The sequence below is a fragment of the Ranitomeya imitator genome, chromosome 5 (assembly GCF_032444005.1).
Source record: "Ranitomeya imitator isolate aRanImi1 chromosome 5, aRanImi1.pri, whole genome shotgun sequence".
NCBI classification, from domain to species: domain Eukaryota; kingdom Metazoa; phylum Chordata; class Amphibia; order Anura; family Dendrobatidae; genus Ranitomeya; species Ranitomeya imitator.
Genome location: NC_091286.1, coordinates 646,207,397 through 646,234,501, shown reverse-complemented (window position 1 = coordinate 646,234,501; position 27,105 = coordinate 646,207,397). Strand labels below are relative to the sequence as shown.

At 42.4% G+C, this 27,105-nt stretch overlaps 2 protein-coding genes and 1 long non-coding RNA gene across 3 annotated transcripts; 1 reads left to right on the top strand and 2 right to left on the bottom strand.

Annotated features, from left to right (window-relative positions):
- Positions 1-528: 528 nt before the first annotated feature.
- Positions 529-26,850, bottom strand: TDRD15 (tudor domain containing 15). Its single transcript, XM_069726827.1, has 2 exons — positions 21,187-26,850; positions 529-1,511 (listed from the first exon to the last, which is right to left on the bottom strand). The coding sequence occupies exon 1, from the start codon at positions 26,819-26,821 to the stop codon at positions 21,218-21,220; it is 5,604 nt and encodes a 1,867-aa protein (XP_069582928.1). The 5' UTR covers positions 26,822-26,850; the 3' UTR covers positions 529-1,511; positions 21,187-21,217.
- On the top strand, positions 4,430-5,411 carry LOC138680952 (uncharacterized). The gene is made up of 4 exons (XR_011321852.1): positions 4,430-4,812; positions 4,892-4,999; positions 5,091-5,162; positions 5,291-5,411. It is a non-coding gene; the product is annotated as an uncharacterized lncRNA (long non-coding RNA).
- On the bottom strand, positions 7,043-8,516 carry LOC138680951 (uncharacterized). Its single transcript, XM_069768145.1, has 2 exons — positions 8,164-8,516; positions 7,043-8,057 (listed from the first exon to the last, which is right to left on the bottom strand). Exons 1-2 carry the CDS (start codon positions 8,514-8,516, stop codon positions 7,175-7,177), a joined length of 1,236 nt encoding a protein of 411 aa, XP_069624246.1. The 3' UTR covers positions 7,043-7,174.
- Positions 26,851-27,105: the final 255 nt, after the last annotated feature.

Below are 27,105 nucleotides of genomic sequence, written 5' to 3'. Positions count from 1 at the left end.
TCCTCGAGGGCGGCAAACAGGTCATGTTTTCAGGATTTCCTTGTACTGCACAGGTGATAATTTAATCACCAACTCATTATTTGTGTAGGTGATTAAATTATCACCTGTGCAGTACAAGGAAATCCTGAAAACATGACCTGTTTGCAGCACTCGAGGAATGCAGTTTGACACCCCTGATATAGACTACTTATCCTTAGCGCATGTGCCCAACACTAGCTGCTGGAAGATACCTGTGGGTCACACTTGTATCTATCTTACCGGTTGACTATACCTGTACCTCTATGCACTGAGCTGGGTGCTTCTCGTGGTCATATTTATATTTTATTCTATTGGCTTTTTTCAGCATATATATTTTTTCCTTTGTATTTTAGACGTGATTACAATTCTTGTGGTGATTGTTTATTCGCAGCAGGAAAGTAGCCTCTTGACATCTTGCGCCACCTGTATATTTATCTTCTAAAAATGGTACATTAATCAGAGAAGTCATTTACGTAGGACAAAAAAACAGCTTTATTACAAGTAATTTAATACAGACCAATTGCGTTTAATATACTTGCAAAAGCTGCAATAATAATCAAACCGCACAACACAAATACTCTATGTTACTTGTTATTCTTTTAAATTATGTTGTTGAGGAAATATCAAGTAATTGAAATTATTAATTTATTTTAACATTCCCATATGTTCGTTGAGGGAGATGGGAGGCACTTAAAGAGGTTGTCCACTTTAGTATTGATGACTAAGATAGGTCATCAATGTCTGTTGGGGTCTGACACCCCTGTTATCGTGATTCCTATTCAAACCAATAGGAGGCGGATGTGTAGTACCCTGCGGCAGCCATTATCACAACACTGCCAATTCCGCAAGTGAGTAGTTCCGTCTCGCAGCCACCGACACCGCTAAGAGCTGATCAACGAGGGTGCTGGATCCCAACAGATCAGACATTGATGACCTATCTTAAGCTATTTAAATAAAACTGCCTAAGTAAATGTGAAGTATATAAGCAATTTAAAATATTTCACATTTTCGCGACTAGGAAATAATTTTTTTTTCTCTAATTTTTGCTGCTGGAAAACTCTGGCCAGTTAAGTCAGTCTTCTCCTAATTCACAGCTGACTTAAAGACAGAGGAGGGTTTTGGCCTAGCTAGAAAACAAAACCAAACATCCAATTTCCTTCATATTCAGCAGGAACAGAAAATCCATCAGAACAAAAAAAACGGAAATTACTTAAGTGAGAACATGGTTGGCAACATGGCGAAAGGAGCCATGCAATAGATTCACCCAGAAAAATCTGCACAAGTACATTAGTAAGTTGAAATAATTCTACATTTCCTCAACAGTAAAACAACTTTCTGCTGTTTCATACAATAACAAAGAAGAACCAAAACCATAAGTGTGAAATTTACACATTTTGTGTTCATCCGTTCACATTTTAAACTCCATCCTTCACAGCAGACTTAACAGAAAATTAATACTGTACAGTGGCTTCATAAACAGGCTCCTGATGTCCCTGCAAAATAAGCAATGAAAATCTTTCAGACACATTAAAAATTATATATTGTAAAAAAACGTATGAAAACTAATTTATAAAACAGAAAAGACATTCTATGTATGTTTTGGGCACACCCAGCAGTATATTATTTTTTTCTAAATGGCACAGTATTGCAATTAAACACATTAGAATTAATTTGGACAGTATGTTCACTACAGAAGAGCAAACTTTTTTTCCTTTGGCACTTTCAAGATTGGTTGTGACACGCTCAGTGTCGTGTCGTTCATTGGAAAAAAAAGTGAATCTCAGATTTGAAAACGCTCTTCTGGAATTATTAAGAAAGATTAAAGATTGCTATTTAAATGGCTTCAGTATGATTTTGGCAGCAGAGCAATACGGATGGTGTGCCAAACAAAGCCATCAGTGTCGGTAGAATCATAGAATGTTAAATGTTGGAAGGGACCTTCAGGGTCGTCGTGTCTAACCCCCTGCTCAATTCAGGACTCACTAAACCATCCCAGACAGATATCTGTCCAGCCTCTGTTTGAAGACTTCCATTGAAGGAGAACTCACCACTTCTTGTGGCAGCATGTTCCACTCAGTAATCACCCTCACTGTCAAAAATGTTTTCGAATATCTAATCTGTATCTACTCCCTTACAGTTTCATTCCATTAATTCTTGGGTAAATGAGAATAAGGAAGATCCCTCTACACTGACATCCCTTCAGATAGCTGCAGACAGCTATTAACCCCTTTCTGACACCCGACGTAGTATTCCGTCCATGTGACCTGGGCCTGTTTGACCATGGACTGAATATTACATTATTTCTTTAATGCGACCGAAGTCGCGGTGATCGCATTAAAATTCCAGGGCCATCTTACCTTAATTCTGAACAGCCAATCGCAGGATTTCTCAGTGTTTCAGCCAGATTGCCTGAAACACGGATGTCCCAGCCTATGATCGGTGCTCCAGGCATCGCCTAGAACGACTGATTGGAGCAATCGACTATCACATCAGGCCTCTTTCACACTTCAGTCTTTCGGCGTCAGTCAAAAACCGCCATTTTCGTGAAATGGCGGATCCGCCATTTTTTTTTGGCGGATCCGCTATTTTTCCATTGACTTGCATTAGAGACGGATTGTGGCGGATGGCCGTCCGTTCCATCCGCCATGCGACGGATCCGTCGATATTTGGCGGACGTTGTCTAGACATTGACGGACTTTGTAACGTTTTTTGGCGCCGCCGAAAAGGCGGACCGCGGCGGATCCGTCGTGTCCGCCTTTTTTTAGAATGGGCGCCTATGGGCAACGGATCCGTCGCGATCCGCTTTTTGGCGGATCCGTCGCCTCAATCCGCTTTTTTTGATTGAGCATGCTCCAAAAAGTGGATACTTTGCCCAGACAACCCAAAAACTATATAAGGACAGGTCATTCCCAAATGTACCAGCAAGACAGACCCTTCAATGCAAGAGAGACCCAGCCAGCAAGACCTTGCCAGCCAGCCAGAGAGGCCCTGCCAGCTAGCCAGAGAGGCCCTGCCAGCCAGAGACACACTGCCAGACCCTGCAAGCAAGACCTTGCCAGCCAGAGAGGCCCTGCCAGCCAGCCAGAGAGGCCGTGCCAGCCAGACCCTGCCTGAGACAGCCATGTGAGTACTGACATCCAGCGTGTGTGTGTGTGTGTGTGTGTGTGTGTGTGTGTGTGTGTGAGTGTGTGTGTGTGCATTTGTGTATGACGTACTGAGTACAGCAAGAGCTTTTAAAACCTGAATCCAACCTGAGGCCTGCCGTCGTCCTGCAACAGCCAGTGCCCTGCTACAGTCCAGATCCACCCCGAGGCCTGCCACTGTGAATATATCAAGCTCCAGCTGGAGGACTGATGGCCGTGTGTGTGTGTATTTTTGTACTGCTGTGTGCTTTTGTATGTATGTGTTCATGTGCCTGCACCTTATTATGCCTTCGTCAATATTACGCCTGTTCATGTGTTATGCTTGCGTTATGACTCTGCTTGCAGGTATGTTTGTGTGCATCTTGTTGGTTGCATGTGCATTTGTCAATGCCATATTGGTTAATGTTGATTTTTGATGTATTTACTAAAGGTACCGTCACACGCTGCAGCGATACCGACAACGATCCGGATCGCTGCAGCGTCGCTGTTTGGTTGCTGGAGAGCTGTCACACAGACCGCTCTCCAGCGACCAACGATGCCGGTAACCAGAGTAAACATCGGGTTACTAACTGCAGAGCCGCGCTTAGTAACCCGATGTTTACCCTGGTTACCAGTGTAAAAGTAAAAAAAAAAAAGGTAAATTCCGCTGTCTGTCCCCGTGCTGTGCTTCTCTGCATTGTGAGCGCCAGCCAGCCGTAAAGCAGAGCACAGCGGTGACGTCACCACTCTGCTTTCCGGCCGCTGTGCTTACACAGGGCAGAGAAGCAGAGTGCCGAGGGACAGACAGAAGGTGGCTGTGTGTGCGTGCGTGCGCCTGCCTGCCCTGTTTATATGTTTTTCATACTATGCTGGTATTTTAAATAGCTGTGGTGTAAAATTTGTTTTGTGTGTGTGTATAAATGATGTGTGATGTGTTCTGCATCTTTGTTGTTTTCCATAATGTACTTGTATTTCAAATAAAGAGCAGTGTAGCTCCTACTGTACCCTAAAAAAAAGAAAATTTAAAAAAATATAGTAATAAAAATTTCACAAAACTGTCAGTAGTCTCATTTCAAGATAAATGTAATATTGGGTAAACATGCAGTAAAGGTTATATATACAAATGTGTAATGCAAATCTTTGCTATAGAATATGTTATCTGGTTTTAGAAAATACAAACTGTAGGGTAATCATAATTAACAATTTTGGGGATTGGTATTTTAATTTCGAATGAGGAACATTTTTTATAAGGTTAAACTTTATTTAGGTGGGTTTTACCAGCATGCGCATTGCGCATATCAAGTTCTAAGTAGTTTTGGTGTTGTTTTAAAGGGATTTTTTGGGGTTTTTTTGTGGGGAAACAGGAGGTAGAGGGTTTGGCAGCTTGTGCATCAAGTTTGACGGTAGAATTTTTTTTTTCTTTTGTGGTGGGGGAAATCAAAAATAAGTTGGCACTGTAGGTACTGTAGTAGGTACTGACCCAAGACGTACACAAGCAGGCTCCCCATTTTTTTTTAAAAGTTGTAAGTGTAAAGTCCTGAAAGCTGCATCTATCCTTTTGTATAGTAGCTTAGAACTCTCTTTATGCTTGCAGATTCTAGGGACCAAGAGGACCCAAGCAAGGGACCGACCGACCCAAGCTATAGGCAAGCCCCAAGTTTTGGAAACAGATGTAAGTGTAAAGTCCTGAAAGCTGCATCTATCTATCTATCCTTTTGTATAGTAGCTTAGAACTCTCTTTATGCTTACAGATTCTAGGGACCAAGAGGACCCAAGCAAGGGACCGACCAACCCAAGATAGACGCAAGATCATAATGTCTTCTTCTGAGAGCCCCCCAGCACATCATCAGCAAACTGAGGTGTTAATTTTTTTTCTTCATAAATTTTTTATTTTGGTGCAACAATGGCAATTGTATTTTAAGCCTTTATGTGTTTATTCTGTATTCACAGGAATATGAAGCAGAGGGGCTAACAGAAGGAGACGGACAGGGTGGAGAAATACAAGGAGCGGGAGCGCATAGTGTAAGTTTTGAACAGACCGATCCTCACATACAATGCACTACACCCAACACAAACATTCAGCACAGCACACACAATACATATGCCTCGATCAAAGAACATTATTAATTTTATTTTTTTTTTTAAATTAGTCTTCACAATCCGGGGCTCGACGTAGAGTTCCTCAAAGCACCTCCCATAGTCGTCGGAATGATAATCGCGGCGGTCGCCGAAGAGTAAGTTCCTTTTTGTTTTGGTGTTTAGTAAAATGTAAAATTCATGTGTTGTAATCTTTCCCTTTTTATTCTTATCCTTTTGTTAGGCTTCACAGCGTGCTCCCGAACAAGATGATGAAGAGGAGGGCATCGATGTGAACACCCTCATCGAAGCAGTACAAAGTCGGGAGCCGCTGTGGAACATGTCGGACCGCCGCCATGCTGACCAGTTAATCACCCGACGGCTATGGGAGGAAGTGTGCAGTGCTGTTATGGATAACTGGGAGGAACTCGATGCTGGGGCCCAGGATCTAGCGCGTAAGTATTCACACTTCATAACCTTATGTTAGGCATGATTTAATGTGGTGTATAGTAACCAATTTTTGCTTTCTCTTTCCAGGTAACAGGATTATCGTGCGGTGGCGGTCACTCAGGGATCGCTTCAAGAGGGAGTTTAATAAGGAGATGCAGGCCCCGAGTGGATCTAGAGGACGCAGGAGCAGATACAAACATGCCAGAGCCCTGTCGTTCCTCCGGTCGACGCTGCTGAGCAGAAGGTAAATATTCAACACCACATATTTTCAGTCAAACTGTAAAAATGTGTAACCTTCAATTTTTTTTGCAGCAAGGGCAATTGTAATATCCAGATACTAATTTTTTTTTTTCTTCTTTAACAGCACTTTCTGCAGCACTCGGGAGCCTGCATCAGAGTTGCACCCCTCTGGAGCGATCCCTCAAGAGTCCGCCACCGGGGACCACGTCGACCCCTCTGTTTCTGCACCTTCCCTTTCGTTTGATCCCTCAGCCTCATCCACCAGCGCTGGAGCAGCAGGGCGGACTTCGTCACTTGAAGCTGCAGGTGATGAGTTAGAGTTCCCTTTACCCCACCCCTCTGCCACTGCCGCAACATCTAGACCAACTTTGTGGTCAGGACGGCAGCGCCAGAGAGGTCAGGAAAGGAGCTATGCGCCTGACTTTTTGCAGCTGAATGCATCCTTTCACAGTGCCATCAAGCTTTTGAGTAAGCAAACGTCTGCTGGGTACAATATGCTTAACAAAAGCATACTTGAACTCAGCAGTCGTCTTGATAGGATGCAATCAGATGCAAATCAGTCACCAAGGCACTGTTTTTTTCAGTCAGTCCTCAGGCACATGGAAAATCTAACTCCTGACCTGCAGATGCATGTGATGCAAGGCTGCCACACTGCTCTAGCGCAGGCGATGTCCCATGCCCCTCCACCTACCCTTCATGTGTCAACACCTTTCCCCTCTCAATCCACCGTCTATCCTCCCGTCTGTCCTCCTCCTGTCCGTCCTCCTCCCGTCCATTCTACTCCTTCGTCATTTGTTCCTTCCCCCCTTAGTCTTTCCCAGTTTTTACCGTCCCCCTTCCATTCTTCCCCTTTAACTTCTCCGTTCCCAATCCCACCAACACCTTCATACCTCCCACACACCACATCTGCACCTCAACTCTCTACACAACCTCATGTTTTCACCACCCATTCTACTTCTGTTCCTCCCCGTGATGTCCTGTCCCCCACTCTCGACGTGGTCCGCCCTGTCAGCCCCTCCACTACTATCTCCACCCCAAACTATGAGAATCTGTAAATAAATAAACAGTTGTTTGGTTTAAAAACAATTTTATTGTCTTTCTCTTTTTTTTTTTGTAAAGTTTTTAAATCACCAAGGTTATGGCAATAGTAACAATAAACAGTGTTTAAAGGGTACCGTTGCAAAACATACAATGCTGCATTAAAGTACAAAGATTTTGTAAGCAAACAAAAAATGGTATTTTTACAAGTGTAAAAAGAAAAAAATTTTTTACACCATTTCATACTGCCAGTCAACTGATCCTGCAGGAGACATGAAGTAGTCTGCAAAACTGTCCCGCATTCTGGAGACTGCTACTGGACTGCGAAAAGTGGGGTTTTGGTAATCCCGTAAGGTGCTTTCAGAAACATTATCCTCCAGGGAAACTTGTTCTTTTGATAAAACAAAATTGTGCAGGACAACGCACGCTTTGACCACATCATCGACAGTTTCAGTCTGCAGTTTAATTGCAGTTAGCAGGACTCTCCATTTGGCAGTTAAGATGCCAAAAGCACATTCCACAACTCTTCGTGCTCTGGTTAAGCGGTAATTGTAAATTTTTTTCCTCTGGGTCAGTCCACTACTTCCAAAGGGTTTCAGCAAGTGTGGGGAAAGCTGGAAGGCATCATCTCCAACACAAACAAATGGTAATGGTGGACTAGTGGTTCCAGGGAGAGGTCTAGGGGGCGGAAAATCAAATGTCTCTCCATATAAACGGCGCCCCATTGGTGAATTTTTAAAGATTTGTGAATCATTTGCGCGTCCATACGCACCGATATCAACAGCGATGAACTTGCATTGTGCATCGGCTATGGCCATCAACACAATAGAGAAGTACTTCTTATAGTTATAAAACTGTGATCCAGAGCCTGAAGGTTTGACGATCCGTATGTGCTTTCCATCAACTGCTCCAACACAATTTGGAAACTGGCAAATTTGCTGAAAATTTTGGGCGATCTCCAGCCACCTCTCCTGTGATGGCTCTGGGATGTATTCCGCTTGTAGGCACTCCCACAATGCCCGGCAGGTATCTCTGATGATCCCCGAGATGGTGGATATCCCAAGTCGATACTGAAAATGGAGGGATGAGAACGACTCTCCAGTTGCAAGGAATCTGTTAACAAAACGAAAAGACAATAATTAATAAAAAAATTCAAAAAACAACATTACAGTTATAAGTCTGATGAATGAGAATCATTTAAAAAAAAAAAATTACTTACCGAATAGTCACCATGAGACGCTCTGCTGGTGATATTGAGAATCGCATCTGGGTGTCTCGTCTACGTATACAGTCTTCCACATAGCCCAATAAAAACTCGAAATTTTCAGCTCTCATCCTCACATAATTGAAGAACTTTTGAGGGTTTTCCCTTAGTTCCATGTAAAGCGTGGAATAAACACCACGGGTCATACGTTGTGCTGTGATGGGATGGATCCACAGCCTTCTCTTCCGCCGCTGCCGTAGGATGCGCAGTCTTTGTTCCTCCCTCTCTCGAACGCTGACTGCCAACTGATTTGCCTCAAAAGTAAAATCCGCATAGATCTTTGCAATGTTCGCCAGGACTCCTTCCATTTCTGCCACTTTTTCTACAACCTTTCAAAGATGTGGTGTAAATACACGCTATATATAGTTTTGCAGTAGTATCCAGTAGCCAATCACATTGAAATCCTCCCCTTTTAAAAAACGGATCCGTCAAAAAACGGTTACAACGGATGTAAAAAAACGGTCACAACGGTTCTAACGGATCCGTTTTTTAAACGGATCGGGGCAGCTGATCCGTCAAAAAAACGGATCCGTTAGAACCGTTTTTCCACCAAATTTGACGGATCCTTCGATCCGCCACGATGTCGGACCTAACTGACGCCACACAACTGAAGTGTGAAAGAAGCCTAAATCGCAGGGCACAGCCGCGGTGCGACTGCGCTGTGCCCTGCCTAGGATCGGAACTGTAAGAGCACCGATCCTATGCCGGTGCCTAGCAACACCAGTGTCACCAGGGCCAGCTATGATTGGTGTAATCGATGTAATCATCGATCACACCCATGACAGGGCACAGCAGCGGTATGACCGCTCTGTGACTGCTCTGCAGGTCCTCACAATAGCCGAGGATTCCTGCAGAGTGGTCACGCTACAGGATTTGCTGCTGTGCCTTGTGGTACCACAGAAGCCTGTGACACCACAATCCCTGCTGAACAAAGAACAGAGACGAAAGACAAGACAGAAGAGAGACATCTGTGGTTTGATCACTGCTAATCTCTCTTCATCCACACCAATCCCTCCCATCCCCCTCTACCCCTCTTTGTGCCACCTCTGTGTGCACATTTAGCAACCGCCGAGCGTTGATTAGTGACGCAGTTCACATCCAGAAGTTGCCGAGCTTTGATGAGTGATGGAGTTCACTCATCAGAGCTTGTGCCTGCTGTTTTAGACACTTCATTTCTTTTCTCCCTGGTTGTGCTTTTTTTTCTTTCAGATTTTTCTTTTCAGACAAAAGTTTACACCAAACACTATCCCCCCACACACAGTTAAAAATAAAGTACTAACACAATCACCATATTCATAAAGAAAAAAAAAATGTCCCGCCCATCCCAACAATGCTATACAGTGGAGGAGGCATATGCTTTCCTTTCCTCCGACATAGATAGCGAGGGAGAGGATCCCACATTTATTTATCAGATTCATCATCCTCTTCCTCCTCCTCAGATCCTGCTGAATCTCCACGCAAACGTCCCAAGACAGAGGAGGAAGCAGCACCCACCATTCCAGAAGATGAACCAGTGCACCCCATTACGGACCTTGCCCCCCCAAAATTATGAGCCACTGATTCCTGATTTTGTGGCAGAATCAGGAATCCAGTTTGACACCACTGGGCTCACAGAATTACTTTTTCAAAGTCTTTTTCTCTGAGGATTTTGTTAACCTCATGGTGGGCCAAACTAATTCATATGCTCATCAATTTTTGGCACAAAACTCTGGTTCATCATTTTCTAACTGGTCTCCTGTAGACGCAGTTGAAATGATTCCGTTTTTGTGCCTGGTCCTTCACATGGGGATCCTGAAGAAGCCAGAACTTTGGCAATATTGGAATGCTGATGTTTTATACAACTGTCCAGTGTTCCGAATGGTCATGGCCCGGGCACTCTTTGAGGCCATCCACAAATTCCTGCACTATACTGATAATGCAGTGTCCCCCCACGAGATGACCCCAACTTTGACTGTCTGTTCAAAGTTTAGCCAGTCATCGAACACTTCAACAAAGTTTTCTGAAGTGGACGTGCCACAAAGGGACATCTGCGTGGATGAGTCCTTAGTTCATTTTAAGGGAAGGTTCAGATTCTGTCAGTACTTGCCATGCAAGGAGGCCAGGTACGTAATTAAACTCTATAAGCTGTGTGAAAAAACCTCAGGGTACACCCCGAGGTTTAGAGTTTACGAAGGGAAGGACACCCGGATTGAACCAGCTGAATGTTCCCCTGTCCTGGGAGTGAGTGGGAAAATTATGTGTGATTTGGTGCACCCACTGCTGGATAAAGGTCATCACCTCTACACGGATAACTTTTATACCAGCATCCCACTCTTCAAATCACTCTGAGTGAGGTAGCGCAGCCTGCGGTACTGTCTGCAAAAATCAGAGAGGCCTCCCAAAAACGCTACTTGGGCAGATGATCAGAAGAGGGTGACAGCAGAGCCCAACGTAGCAACCACCTGCTGGTGGTCAAGTACAAGAACAAGAGGGATGTATTTTTCTTGACCACCATACACTGTGATGGCAGCGCCCTCGGCACTGTACGAGATACCTCTGCACAGGTCAGCAAACCGACCTGTGTGCTTAGGTACAACAAAAACATGTGGGGCTTTGTTTAGGTCTCTGATCAGGTCCTTCAAACATACAGTGCTTTGAGAAAGGCCAAGATATGGTACAAAAAGCTGGCCGTGAACATCGTACAGAAGGCAATGCTCAATGCTTTTGTGCTGTTACGATGTGCAGGCTACACAGATATGTCGTACCTTCAGTTCCAGGAGATAGTGATTATGGCCCTGATATTTGGGACTCAGGAAGAAGCTAGCCTCAGTATTTCTGGAACTGAATGTGCTTGTATCGTACCAGGTCAGTATTTCCCGGGGAAAGTCCCTCAAACTGTAAAAAAGCTAAGTCGCAAAAAAGGTGCCAAGTGTGTTACAAAAGGGGACTACGCAAAAACACCATTTATCAATGCAACACCTGCCCCGAAAAACCTGGCCTGTGTATGAAAGAATGCTTCAAACTGTACCACACCTCCATACACTACTATTTACTTGAATTTACATAACCGGAAACCGTAGATTAGTTCCAAAAAGGGGGCACTTGTTAGGCATTGCTACTGTTTAGGCACATCTAGATAGTTCCTTAGAGGGTCTAGTTTCCAAAATGGGGTCACTTGTGGGGGGTTTCCACTGCTTAGGCACATCAGTAGCTCTGCAAAAGGAACATGATGCCCGCAAACCATTCCATCAAAGTCTGCATTCCAAAACGTCACTTTAATGAAACACTTAGGGGTTCAAAGTTCTCACCACTCATCTAGATAAGTTTCTTAGGGGGTCAACTTTCCAAAATGGGGTCACTTGTAGGGGGTTTCTATTTTTTAGGCACATCAGGGACTCTCCAAATGAGACTTGGCATCAGATCTCAAATCCAGCCAATTTTGGTTTGAAAAAGTCAAACACGGCTCCTTCCCTTCTGAGCCCTGCGCCAAAACAGTGGTTTTCCCCCATATATGGGGTATCGGCGTACTCAGGAGAAATTGCACAACAACTTTATCTGTCCATTTTCTTCACCCCTGTGAAAATAAAAATATTGGTGCTAAAAGATAATTTTTGTGACTTTGTGACTAAAGTTAAATGTTCATTTTTTCCTTCCACGTTGCTTCTGCAAAACATCTAAAGGGTTAATAAACTTTTTGAATGTGGTTTCGATCAGTTTAAGGGGTGCAGTTTTTAGAATGGTGTAACTTTTGGGTATTTTCTGCCATATAGACCCCTCAAAGTGATTTCAAATGCGAGGTGGTCCCTAAAAAAATGGTTTTGTCAATTTTGTTGAGAAATTGGTGGCACATGTTAAGGAGATGAAACTCCTAAACCCTTCATCCAATTTTAATGTGGATACCCTCAAATGAAAGATGAAAGTCTGAACTTCAACTGCATCTGAATTGTTTTGTTTAAAATTCAATGTGGTAATGTCTATAACCAAAATTAGAAAAATGTTGTCTGTCCAAATATAGATGGACCTAACTGTATCATTAACTAAAAACTGAAAATAAAGATTAATAAACAGCCACAAGAGGGATCTCATCAACCAAGGTATCATTTTAATCAGTATAACGTTGTCGCCGACCTGACACTGTGTAGGTTGCTGTGCACAATCCTGCTGACAGGTTCCCTTTAAGACTCATCTTAGTCTTTTTGCAAACTAAACATTCCCAGATCCTTTTACCCCTTCATGACCCAGCCTATTTTGATCTTAATGACCTGGCCGTTTTTTGCAATTCTGACCAGTGTCCCTTTATGAGGTAATAACTCGGGAACGCTTCGATTCCTAGCGGTTCTGAGATTGTTTTTTCGTGACATATTGGGCTTCATGTTAGTGGTAAATTTAGGTCGGTAATTTTTGTGTTTATTTGTAAAAAAAATGGAAATTTGGCTAAAATTTTGAAAATTTCGCAATTTTCAAATTTTGAATTTTTATTCTAACCCCTTAATCCCATATGACGTACTACCCCGTCGAGGTGGGGTGGGCCTTAATTCCCACCGACGGGATAGTACGTCATAGCGATCGGACGCGCTCACGGTGGGAGTGCGGCCAATCGCGGCTGGGTGTCAGCGGACTATCGCAGTTGACATACGGCACTATGTGCCAGGAGCGGTCACGGACCGCTCCCGCCACATTAACCCCGGGCACACCGCGATCAAACATGATCGCGGTGTGCCGGCGGTACAGGGAAGCATCACGCAGGGAGGGGGCTCCCTGCATGCTTCCCTGAGACGATCGGTACAAGGTGATGTACTCACCTTGTACCGTGCGTCTTCTCCCTGCAGTCCCCGGATCCAAAATGGCCGTGGGGCTGCATCCGGGTCCTGCAGGGAGTACTTCCGGGTCGACTACAGGCGCTGGTAAGCCAGGCTAAGCCTGCAGCGATGTGAGCGAGATTGCCGATCTTACAGAGTACTATGCAAACTGTCAGATCGGCGATCTGTGATGTTCCCCCCCCCCTCCCCCCGCGACAAAGTTAAAAAAAAAAAAAAATTCCACGTGTAAAAAAAATAATTCCTAAATAAATAAAAAATATTATTCCCATAAATACATTTCTTTATCTAAAAAAAACAAAAACAATAAAAGTACACATATTTAGCATCGCCGCGTCCGTAACGACCCAACCTATAAAACTGTCCCACTAGTTAACCCCTTCAGTGAACACTGTAAGAAAAAAAAAAAAAAACGAGGCAAAAAAACAACGCTTTATTATCATACCACCGAACAAAAAGTGGAATAACACACGATCAAAAAAACGGATATCAATAACCATGGTACCGCTGAAAACGTCATCTTGTCGCGCAAAAAACGAGTCGCCACACAGCATCATAACCAAAAAAATAAAAAAGTTATAGTCCTCAGAATAAAGCGATGCCAAAATAATTTTTTTCTATAAAATAGCGTTTATCGTATAAAAGCGCCAAAACATAAAAAAATGATATAAATGAGATATCGCTGTAAGCGTACTGACCCGACGAATAAAACTGCATCATCAATTTTACCAAATGCGGAACGGTATAAACGCCTCCCCCAAAAGAAATTCATGAATAGCTGGTTTTTGGTCATTCTGCCTCACAAAAAGCGGAATAAAAAGTGATCAAAAACTGTCACGCGTCCGAAAATGTTACCAGTAAAAACGTCAACTCGTCCCGCAAAAATCAAGACCTCAGATGACTCTGTGGACCAATATATGGGAAAAATTATAGGTCTCAAAATGTGGAGACGCAAAAACTTTTTTGCTATAAAAAAAGCATCTTAGCGTGTGACAGCTGCCAATCATAGAAATCCGATATAAAAAACGCTATAAAAGTAAATCAAACCCCTCTTCAACACCCCATTAGTTAGGGAAAAATAATAAAATTAAAAAAAATGTATTTATTTCCATTTTCCCATTTATCCTGTTACCCTTGTGAAAATACAAAACTGGGGGCTAAAAAATAATTTTTGTAAAAAAAAACAAACAATTTTTATTTTCACGGCTCTGCGTTATAAACTGTAGTGAAACACTTGGGGGTTCAAAGTTCTCACAAAGTTCCTTGGGAGGTCTAGTTTCCAATATGGGGTCACTTGTGGGGGGTTTGTACTTTTTGGGTACATCAGGGGCTCTGCAAATGCAACGTGACGCCTGCAGACCAATCCATCTAAGTCTGTATTCCAAATGGCGCTCCTTCCCTTCCGAGCTCTGCCATGCGCCCAAACAGTGGTTCCGCCCCACATATGGGATATCAGCGTACTCAGGACAAATTGTACAACTTTTGCAGTCCAATTTATCCTGTTACCCTTGTGAAAATACAAAACTGGGGACTAAAAAAAATCATTTTTGTGAAAATTTTTTTTTTTTTTATTTTCACGGCTCTGCGTTATAAACTGTAGTGAAACACTTGGGGGGTTCAAAGCTCTCAAAACACATCTAGATAAGTTCCTTAGGGGGTCTACTTTCCAAAATGGTGTCACTTGTGGGGGGGTTTTAATGTTTAGGCACATCAGGGGCTCTCCAAACGCAACATGGCGTCCCATCTTAATTCCAGTCAATTTTGCATTGAAAAGTCAAATGGCGCTCCTTCCCTTCCGAGCTCTGCCATGCGCCCAAACAATGGTTTACACCCACATATGGGATATCAGCGTACTCAGGACAAATTGCACAACAACTTTTGTGGTCTAATTTCTTCTCTTACCCTTGGGAAAATAAAAAATTGGGGGCAAAAAGATCATTTTTGTGAAAAAATATGATTTTTTATTTTTACGGCTCTGCATTATAAACTTCTATGAAGCACTTGGTGGGTCAAAGTGCTCACCACACATCAAGATAAGTTCCTTAGGGGGTCTACTTTCCAAAATGGTGTCACTTGTGGGTGGTTTCAATGTTTAGGCACATCAGGGGCTCTCCAAACGCAACAAGGCGTCCCATCTCAATTCCAGTCAATTTTGCATTGAAAAGTCAAATGGCGCTCCTTTCCTTCTGAGCTCTGCCATGCGCCCAAACAGTGGTTTACCCCCACATATGGGGTATCAGCGTAATCAGGACAAATTGTACAACAACTTTGCGGGTCCATTTTCTCCTGTTACCCTTGGTAAAATAAAACAAATTGGAGCTGAAATAAATTTTGTGTGAAAAAAAGTTAAATGTTCATTTTTATTTAAACATTCCAAAAATTCCTGTAAAACACCTGAAGGGTTAATAAACTTCTTGAATGTGGTTTTGAGCACCTTGAGGGGTGTAGTTTTTAGAATGGTGTCACACTTTGGTCTATATTATAGAAAATACCCATCAAAATTACTTCAAATGAGATGTGGTCCCTAAAATAAAATGGTGTTGTAAAAATGAGAAATTGCTGGTCAACTTTTAACACTTATAACTCACTAACAAAAAAAAAAATTTGGTTCCAAAATTGTGCTGATGTAAAGTAGACATGTGGGAAATGTTAGTTATTAAGTATTTTGCATGACATATCTCTGTGATTTAAGGGCATAAAAATTTAAAGTTGGAAAATTGCGAAATTTTCAAAATTTTCGCCAAATTTCCGTTTTTCTCTCTCAAATAAACGCAAGTTATATCGAATAAATTTTATCATTAACATTAAGTACAATATCTCAGGAGAAAATGTCAGAATCGCCAAGATCCGCTGAAGCGTTCCAGAGTTATAACCTCATAAAGGGACAGTGGTCAGAATTGTAAAAATTGGCCCGCTCATTAACGTGCAAACCACCCTCGGGGCTTAAGGGGTTAAACGAGAGTTATGTGACACAAAATAGTTAACAAATAACATTACCCACATGTCTACTGTACATCAGCACAATTTTGGAAACAAATTTTTTTTTTTGCTAGGAAGTTATAAGGGTTAAAATTTGACCAGCAATTTATCATTTTTACAACGAAATTTACAAAACCATTTTTTTTAGGGACCACCTCACATTTGAACTCAGTTTGAAGGGTCTATATGGCTGAAAATACCCAAAAGTGACACCATTATGAAAACTGCACCCCTCAAGGTACTCAAAACCACATTCAAGAAGTTTATTAGCCCTTCAGGTGCTTCACAGCAGCAGAAGCAACATGGAAGGAAAAAATGAACATTTAACTTTTTAGTCACAAAAATGATCTTTTAGCAACAATTTTTTTTATTTTCCCAAAGGTAAAAAGGGAAACTGGACCCCAAAAGTTATTGTACAATTTGTCCTGAGTACGCCGATACCCCATATGTGGGGGGGAACCACTGTTTGGGCGCATGACATGGCTCGGAAGGGAAGGAGCGCCATTTGACTTTTTCAATGAAAAATTAGCTCCAATCGTTAGCAGACACCATGTCGCGTTTGGAGAGCCCCTGTGTGCCTAAATATTGGAGCTCCCCCACAAATAACCCCATTTTGGAAACTAGTCCCCCCAAGGAGCTTATCTAGATGCATAGTGAGCACTTTGAGCCCCCAGGTGCTTCACAAATTGATCTGTAAAAATGAAAAAGTACTTTTTTTTCACAAAAAAATTCTTTTAGCCTCAATTTTTTCATTTTCACATGGGCAACAGGATAAAATGGATCCTGAAATGTGTTGGGCAATTTCTCCTGAGTACACCGATACCTCATATGTGGTCACAAACCACTGTTTGGGCGCACGGCAGGGCTCGGAAGGGAAGGAGCGCCATTTGACTTTTGAATGAAAAATTAGCTCAAATCGTTAGCGGACACCATGTCGCGTTTGGAGAGCCCCTGTGTGCCTAAACATTGGAGCTCCCCCACATGTGACCCCATTTTGGAAACTAGACCTCCCATGGAACTAATCTAGATGTGCGGTGACCACTTCAAACCCTCAAGTGCTTCACAGAAGTTTATAACGCAGAGCCGTGAAAATAAAAAATAATTTTTCTTTCCTCAAAAATTATTTTTTAGCCCAGAATTTTTTATTTTCATAAGAGTAACGGGAGAAATTGGACCCCAAAAGTTGTTGGCCAGTTTGTCCTGAGTATGCTTATACCCCATATGTGGGGGGGAACCACTGTTTGGGCACACGTCGGGGCTCGGAAGGGAAGTAGTGACTTTTGAAATGCAGACTTTGATGGAATGGTCTGCGGGCATCAAGTTGCATTTGCAGAGCCCCTGATGTGCCTAAACAGTAGAAACCCCCCATAAGTGACATCATTTTGGAAACTAGACTCCCCAGGGAACTTATCTAGATATGTGGTGAGCACTTTGAACCCCCAAGTGCTTCACAGAAGTTTACAACGCAGAGCCGTGAAAATAAAAAATCATTTTTCTTTCCTCAAAAATGATGTTTTAGCAAAAAATTTTTTATTTTCACAAGGGTAGCAGGAGAAATTGGACCCCAATAATTCTTGCCCAGTTTGTCCTGAGTACACTGATACCCCATATGTGGGGGTAAACCACTGTTGACTTTTTGAATGCAAGACTGGCTGGAATCAATGGTGGCGCCATGTTGCGTTTGGAGACCCCTGATATGCCTAAACAGTGGAAACCCCTCAATTCTAACTACAACACTAACCCCAACACACCCCTAACCCTAATCTCAACTGTAGCCATAACCCTAATCACAACCCTAACCCCAACACACCCCTAACCCTAAACCCAACCCTAATCGTAACCCTAATCCAAACCCTAACCCTAATCCCAACCCCAACACACCCGTAACCATAACCCTAACCACAAGCCTAACCCCAACACACCCCTAACCATAACCCTAACCACAAGCCTAATCTTAACCCTATTCCCAACCCTGGCCCTAATTCCAACCCTAATCCTAAGGCTATGTGCCCACATTGCGGATTCGTGTGAGATTTTTCCGCACCATTTTTGAAAAATCCGCATGTAAAAGACACCGCGTTTTAGCTGGGGATTTACCGCGGATTTCCAGTGTTTTTTGTGCGGATTTCACTTGCGGATTACTATTGTGGAACAGGTTTAAAACACTGCGGAATCCGCACAAAGAATTGACATGCTGCGGAAAATACAGCACAGTGTTTCTGCGTGGTATTTTCCGCACCATGGGCACAGCGTATTTGGTTTTCCATTTACGTGGTACTGTAAACCTGATGGAAAACTGCTACGAATCTGCAGCGGCGAATCCGCTGCGGATTCGCAGCCAAATCCACACCGTGTGCACATAGCCTAAGGCTAGGTTCACATTGAGTTAGTGCAATCCGTTTAGCGCATACGCTAACGGAATGCGCTAACGCAATGTACAAAAAGGGATTGCTTTTAGTGATCCCGCTAGCGCAGATGCCCGATCTGCGCTAGCAAGAACGGACCCAAAAACGCTGCAAGCAGCATTCGAGGTCCGTCAGAAAATAACGGGATACGTTAGCAATGCGTTCGATACATTGCGGTCAATGGCTGCGCTAACGGATCCGTTACATTGCGTTAGTGGCGCTATGTAACGGATTCAGTTAGCGGACTGCCACTAACGCAATGTGAACCCAGCCTAATTCTAACCCTAACCCTAGTGGAGAAAAAATTTTTTCTTTATTTTATTTTTGTCCTTACATATGGGGGTGATAAAGGGGGGGTTTACTTATTATTTTTTTATTTTAATCGCTGTGATAGAACCTATAACAGCGATCAAAATGTACTTGTAACGAATCTGCCGGCCGATTCGGCGGGCGCACTGCGCCCGCCATTTTGCAAGATGGCGGCGCCCATGAAGCAGACGGACGGACACCGGGAGGGACACAGGAGGTCGGTAAGTATGATGGGGGGGGGGGGGGGGGGAAATCGGACTGCGGGGGGAGTGGACAGGAGGACGGAGGGGAACGGAGGACTGGAAATGACCGGATGGAGGTGAGGAGATCGGTGGCGGTGGGGGGGGGGGGGGGGTCAGATCACGATCTCCAGCCATGGCTGATGCTATTGCAGCATCGGCCATGGCTGGATTGTTGGATTGTAATATTTCACCAATTTTCATTGGCGAAATATTATTATCGCTCCGATTGAAAGTGAATGTGAAACGTCACTTTCAACAGCCGATCAGAGAGATTGTAGCCACAGGGGGGGGGGGGGGGGGGGGGGCAAAGTCACCCCCCCGGGCTAGAGTACCACTCCCCCTGTCCCTGCAGATCGGGTGAAATTGGAGTTAACCCTTTCACCCGATCTGCAGGGACGCGATCATTCTGTGACACAGCATATGCGTCACAGGTCGGATTGGCACCGACTTTCATGACGCATATGCTGTGTCACAGGTCGGGAAGGGGTTAACTGCTCCTCACAGGACATACCGTATATAGTCGAGTATAAGCCGAGATTTTCAGCCCACTTTTTTGCGCTGAAAGTCCCCCTCTCGGCTTATACTCGAGTCATACCCAGGGGGAGCCGGGGCTGTCTAATTATACTCACCTGCTCCTGGGGCGGTCCCTGGTGCCCCAGCTTCTTCCTGTACTGAGCGGTCACATAGTACCGCTCATTACAGTAATTAATATGCATATTCATTACTGTAATGAGTGGTAACGGTGACCGTTCAATACAGGAAGAAGCTGCAGGGAAGCAGGGACTGCACAGCGCCAGGAGCAGGTGAGTATAACGGAGAGGGGAGCGCTGCGCTGCCCTGCTGCACAAACGTTAAGGCCCCATACAGACACTTGCCCCATATAGTGCTGCACAAACGTTATGGCTCCATACAGACACTTGCCCCATACAGTGCTGCACAAACGTTATCGCCCCATAGATGCTCCATACAGACACTTGTCCCAGTGGCTGTTGCTGCGATAAAAAAAAAAATCACCACATACTCACCTCTCCGTCGCTCTGGCCCCCCGGCACTTGCGATATTCACCTGCTCCTCGTTACGGCGCCGCTCCGTCTTCAGCGTCTTCTGCAGTGACGCTCAGGTCAGAGGGCGCGGTGACGTGGTTAGTGCGCGCCTTCTGCCTGAAGGTCAGTGCAGCGGCGCCGGAACGAGGAGCAGGTGAATATTGCAAGTGTCGGGGGCCTGAGCGACGGAGAGGTGAGTATGATTTTTTTTATCGCAGCAACAGCAAATGGGGCAAGTGTCTGTATGGAGCATCTATCAAGCTCATCAAGAGAATTCCAAGAGTGTGCAAAGCAGTCATCAAAGCAAAAGGTGGCTACTTTGAAGAACCTAGAATATAAGACATAATTTCAGTTGTTTCACACTTTTTTGTTAAGTATATAATTCCACATGTGTTAATTCATAGTTTTGATGCCTTCAGTGTGAATGTACAATTTTCATAGTAATGAAAATACCGAAAAAAATGGGCAAGATGCTGCACCAGATACAATAAACTGATTAGATGAGTGACTGTGCTAAATGAAGGGGGCGTTTATTCTGATAACCACCCTTTTAAAGACAATACAATGCATTAAAATTAAGGAAATTAATTTCCTTAATTTTCCTGCACCGATTCTTTGGAATGCACTACCTAGGTTAATACGATTAATCCCCAATCCCCACAGTTTTAAGCGTGCCCTAAAAACTAATTTGTTCAGACTGGCCTACCGCCTCAATGCATTAACCTAACGATCCCTGTGTGGCCTATTTATAAAAAAAAAAATCACAACATAATCAGGTTCCTCGCATCATGTTCTCATTCACTTTATGCAGTTAATAGCCCTCTGTGTCTGTACTGCTACATACTTAGGCTGATAACTGGTTCATGCAGCTTTACATGAACACCCGAGCCTTACACTATGGCCAGTCCGAATAACTAAAGCAATTGTTACCATCCACCTCTCGTGTCTCCCCTTTTCCTCATAGTTTGTAAGCTTGCGAGCAGGGCCCTCACTCCTCCTGGTATCTGTTTTGAACTGTATTTCTGTTATGCTGTAATGTCTATTGTCTGTACAAGTCCCCTCTATAATTTGTAAAGCGCTGCGGAATATGTTGGCGCTATATAAATAAAAATTATTATTATTATTATTATTATTAAGGAAAAAAAATAAATGAATGGCTTAGTATAGAATATATAGGCTGCATATATTTTTTTGCTTTACTTACAAATACTATTTGGGGACTGGTGACCAGCACCTTACTGTTCCTGAACACCATTTTGATGAAGTGGATATCCAGCCTTAAAATCCTCTCTTGCCTCTTCATGTACATTCGGTTTGGAAGGATGCAATGAATTTTTGCATGGAGAAGGTTCTCTGTAACCAATATTTTCTAAATGCTGATTAGTTTCTAAGGAAAGAGTAGGGAAATTATATATCATTTCTGATTTGCCTACGACATCAACCTCTTTAGCAAGACCTTTTTTAATTAAATTTATGGCCAGACTTCCTTGACCATACACAGATACTTCCTTAATGTTCTTCCCAAGATTTTTAACATGCAAAATCATCAAGTCTTGGTTTTCAACAAAACTAATACAATAGTTAATGGCATCTTTGGACCAACTGTTTCCGGCGTCTGGCATCACGCCATGTAAAGAGCAATGGTAGGTTAGTGCTGGAAAGCAAGAAAGTTTTGTGGGAATGATTTTCAGTTCTTTGTAGTCCGAGTATGGAATTATTTTGTCAACTCCATAGTCAAGTAGGCACAATAAAATAAAGTTCATGTTAATACTCATTATTTCTGCCCTACACCATTCTTCTTCGTCAAATGACCGTACAAGACATGAAGATCCTGGTTTTAATGAATCCCCAGCTATTGGGGTAAGCTCATCTTGTATTTGCATCAACTGCGACAAAGCATCCATCATATTAACAGAGTCCGTCAGCTGTACAAAAAAACTAGAGGGGGAATTAAATGAAGTAATGAACCCTGGACAAAGTTCTAATGGTTTTAGACGATTCCATGGAATCTGGGATGAAGAAATACTGGCCTGTGAGTGAGAGTTGGTTTTATCAAGATTAATATCAGCCACGTTTAGTACGCTTTGAAGATATTGCAATAGCAGAAGACCATCAACTAATATCTCCACTTGCCATGCATTAGTGCACTCCAAAAATTCAAGAAATATTATCTTAATTTCCTTTTGCAAAATGGACTCTAAATGTGCAGCGAACACATTTTGACCAATTTGTTCAGTCCCGATCCATTTACAAGCAATTGCTTGCTTAGGAATTGAACGTGCTTCCAAAGAGAGTTTTTTGGCATTGTGCACACTTAGAATTTCACTTGCACCGTGGTCAACAAAGGACACTGCCATCCTCATTGCAGTTGGCATGAGTTTTTCAATAGAGGCACGGAGCCAAACTTGCATCTTTTCAGATTTTGCCAAACAAACCATTCCTTCTTTTATCTCCTTAACGGAAAGTCTGTTGCCAAACTGCTTGATGGTCTCAGCAATTTGTAAACTTAATTTGGACTCCTCAGGAAAATTTGCCAAGGTGACAAAAAGTGTTCCAGATTCCGAAAGAGAAAGGTTTTTAACTTTTTCTACCATACCAGGTTTCAATGTTTTGGCTCTAGGTATGTTAATGTTTTCATCAGCATTGGCTTCATCTATAGCACTTTTATTTGACATATTAAAATAACCAAGATCAGATTTCAGAAGACAGTCATTGGTAATTGCAGCAGGTGGTTTGGAAGAACATTGAAAGGCTTGAATGAGTGTTTCAGAAAGGGACTGACCTTCTAAAATTATATTGACCTCCCACTGAGGGTCATGTTTGCACATAAACTTGCAAGAGATTGGTTCACTTTTAACTTTCTCAGAAAACATTTCCGTAACATTGTTACTCCATTCAGTATGGCCCTGAAGCTTTTGAATGCCAGTGAGAAAAGCAGGGATGCTTAACCTCGGTATAGTTAAGAATTTTTCAGGAAGAGTAAAAATACACGAAGAATCCACATTTGCTTTGTTACCATAATCAATAAACTCAACACAGAAACTGTCTTCAAGAATGTCTTTAATTTCTGCTCGATAGTACGCCTCATCATCTGGATATTGAGAAATGACTACAAGACCATTCTGAAGATCTTTTTCATTAAGGACTTGGAATGACATTTCATTCAGCTCTTCCACGAGCTGAAAAATCTCAACCTCCTGTTTGGCAAGTTGCACGAAAAAACTAGAAGGACTGTCTACATGGGAAACATAAACAAGACAGGTAGTATCTGCCTCTAGAAATATTGGGGGAAGGTCAACTGACTTTACAAGCTTAGGGCTGCAAGAAACACTCTTGTCATTGAGTAGGTCTATTGACTTTGCAACATGCACCGAATCTGACTTTTTATGGGGTGTACTCCTAGGCAAAGGGTCATAACTATCTGATTCATGCTGATTTTTCAAAGTGTTAGAGTCTTCACAGTCAGTCAGTTTTTCCTTACTAGCAACAGATTTAATCCCAAATTTTTTAATTTCTTGGTTTATTGATATATTCTTACTATATAATTCTAGTTCCAGTTGTCCTTCATTGTTTCTAGCTACTACAACTGCATTTAAAAGTTGATCAAAACATTGCTCTTCAAACCAGGCTTTGGCCTCTGTCGTGAGATGAGTTTCTTTCATGCCAGCCAGATAGCAGGGAACAGCTAGCATTGGTTGAAATAAAATATCATCAGCGTCTTCAGGGATAGGAAGCAGTTCACTACTTTTCACCATATGGCTATCTCCAAAATCGACAAAAAAAGCCAAGAACAGAGATGAGGATTTCACGGGGCACGACAATACCCTGTAAAAATTGTGATCTTCGGCATGCTTAACAATGCAGAGCTCATTAGGTTTTGTTGCTGGCTTTAGCTTGTTACCTAACTTTTTTACAGCCTTCATCAACGTGTCTAAGATCTTCTCATTTTTTAAAAGATGGCAGTAAAATCTTCCAGTATTGTAAATAAAACTCACAAATATATCTTCTCTACTTCCTACTTCAAGGTCAAAACTGGAGTAGCAATATGTATGCAAACGGACACACTGAACATTTTTTCTTAGAACTAGATTACCCTTGTCTGTCAATATTTTGCTTGCATTACCAAAACAGGTTTCCAAATTTACTGCGATACGCAGATCCTCCGAACCACTACTGAACAAGGCAACAATAGTGCATGTTATCACGACAGAAGACTGAACAAGGCTTTTAAAATCTTCACACGCGTTAGCAGACCATTCGAGGGGAACAGACAGAGATGAAAACGCGTCATGTAAAGAGCATTGAAAAGCCTGGCCTTCCAATTCAAGAAACTGTGGTTTAATCTTGCGAAGCTCAGAAATCAACACCTTTTCGGTACTCCCATAGTCAATGAAAATAACCACACATTCGTGAGCCGAAACATATTTCAAAACAGCTGCTCGATAAAACTTGCCATTTTTGGAGGATTTTGCAATACAAGCAACTTGTCCATGTTGGTATAGGATGTCACAACAGCTGTAGACTTTCTGCACATCTTCCATGAAGGTCGAGAGTTTAGAAGCATTGCCCGACACTTGACACCAGAAACTAGCTGGTGAATCCACATGAGAAACTATTACATCCATTACAGCCCCAGGTTTGAATATAGGATGTTTAAAACAAATTGCGAAAATCCCAGGTGTTACTAAATCACTGGCTGCTGTACAAAATGAATACCTTTTCTCTGCTGGTTTGATTTTCAAGGGCAAAGAATCAATTGGCACAACTGCTTCCATGCAGACGTATTTCCTAGTATTTATAGTTATTTTACCTTTGCCAATGAATGTTCTTTTAGGTATCTCGTGTTCAGTGTTGTAGTTTGAGAACTGACTGTGCAAATTTGTTGAATTTGAATTTAAATCCACTTTCCATAATTCGGCAAATCCAGATTTCACCAAAAGGGTGACGATATCTAAAGAGTTGGAACTCTCTGAAAGCCGCATTTCCACTACATATTTGCACTTTTGTTTTGCAATAACATGGCAAAGAAGAGCTTTCCCATTCACAGTTTGTTTAAATAAGTCATTTGCAGCCTTTACCCACACATCATCAAATGGACAGGCATATGCTAAAGAGCAGCACATTGCTAATGCAGGCAAAACGCTGAACTGTGGCATCAACACCTTTACATCATAGAAAGGAATGGTCTCCGTGTTCCCAAAGTCAATGAAATAAACAGAAATGTGTGGACTTAACACTTCAGTGACAACAGCTCGATAATAATGTCCATCCAATGCATAAAGTGCACAGCAAAGCTGACCGGGTTTAGGATCTTGTATTACCATCTCCATGAGCTCACATTTATTGTACTTTTCAGCAATCCCAGCCATCATCTCTGTAAAGCCTTTTTGGCTCTCATCAATTCTAATCCAAAAGTTTGAGGGGTTTACCACATATTCAACATATGCCACGTATACGGATTCAACGTCCATTTTGACGGATTTGTAAGACACACTTTCGTTGTATTCCATCTCTATAAATGTGGACGTCTCAGGCTCAGAGATGATTTCACACTTCTCAATGACTGGATCTGCAATGGCCGAGTAAGGGTTCAAAGAGAATGAGGGTCCTTGCTTATCTGTTAAATGACAGTCTGCGGTGAACTCAAAGTCAGCATTGTACAGTGATAAGTAGTATAGATGCTCTTCACTAGAGTAGTCCTTTATATGACCAATAACAACACGTCCCAACAAGGCCTCTTTAAACAGAGCTAGCTGCACATTTTTAACACTCTCTATATGGTCTTTGTCCCGAGATAAAGCACATGGGATCGTCATCATGGGTAAAGACAAGAATTCAGATTCCAACTTCTGCACATTGGTGATTGGTATGACTTCACTACTACCAATATCAATAAACCAAATCTTCATATCATTACACGAGATTAGTTTCTGGATAACTCCTCTGTACCATGAACCATCTATCCTCTTGGCAGCACAGAGTATCCCAAAACTATCAAGCGAGGAACTTGTTTCTGTTACAGCAGATGCATAATGACTGCACATAGCAGTAGTCAACGTACTCAACTCTGTCTCCCATGACAGAACGTGACAAAAAAAATGATCTGGGCTTATGGCAGCAGAAATTTTTATTTTTTCCATGATATTAGTACACAACTTCGGTCTTAGATGATCCAATAGCTTTTGGAAACGAGGCAGGCTGTCTGGAGTGACATCAGGACAGATTTCCTTCTGTTGGAGTAAGTCTGGCATTCGTTTGCAGTGAGAGTTTGCTGGTAACTTGTGTTGGAGCTCAGCAAGAAGGCAAAAAGTCTCAGAATCCACATATTTTGCTAAACTGAGCTCGATGGCATGGCTTATGACTTTTGGTATTTCTAGAAGAATAACTTGATGGAGCAAGAAGGTTTTTACATTTCCGTGAAGCTGTTGCCCGATCAAGGATGAAAAATAATTGATGGCTCTTGGGGGCCACTTCTCTGCAAGCGGAAGTAAATTAGAAATGATTCCATTGACCACTTTAGGGGGGAGAATAAACAATTCACCGGTAGCAGAAGCAATTTGTGAAGAGGGAACTTTGATGACATTGCCTTGATCGATTAGTGCAACTTCAAATTTCTGATTGACTTTATCTAAAATGTTTCCTCTGTGCCATGATCCCAAAGGTTTATCTTGTACCAAGCAGAACTGCCCGATATCAATGTCCTCTGTATTTTTTGTAGCGAGCTGTATTTCTTTCTGTAGGATATGGTAGTCAAACTCGTCATCCGATAGATATGTTCCTTGAAATTTTATCAGAACATCTCCAGACTTTAAATGGATGTTTAAGATCTTCAAGTCCATTTCAAAGTTGCAGCTTTCGGTTAAAGACTTACAGTCCATTACATCTGAAAAATAAAAAAAATACAGTTAATAAAATGTAGGATAATTTTTGGGTTTACATTTAATTATGGTTTTTCACTGCATTTTGTCGTTTCATAAACTAAAATGTTATTTACATTAAAAAATAATTCGCAATAGGAGCCTACCGTAAATACAATGAATCTCTAAACACCAACACCTATCGGATTTAGGGTTGCAGTGTTTAGGAGTTTTATTTTGCATCCAAAACCTTCACATTTCCCAAA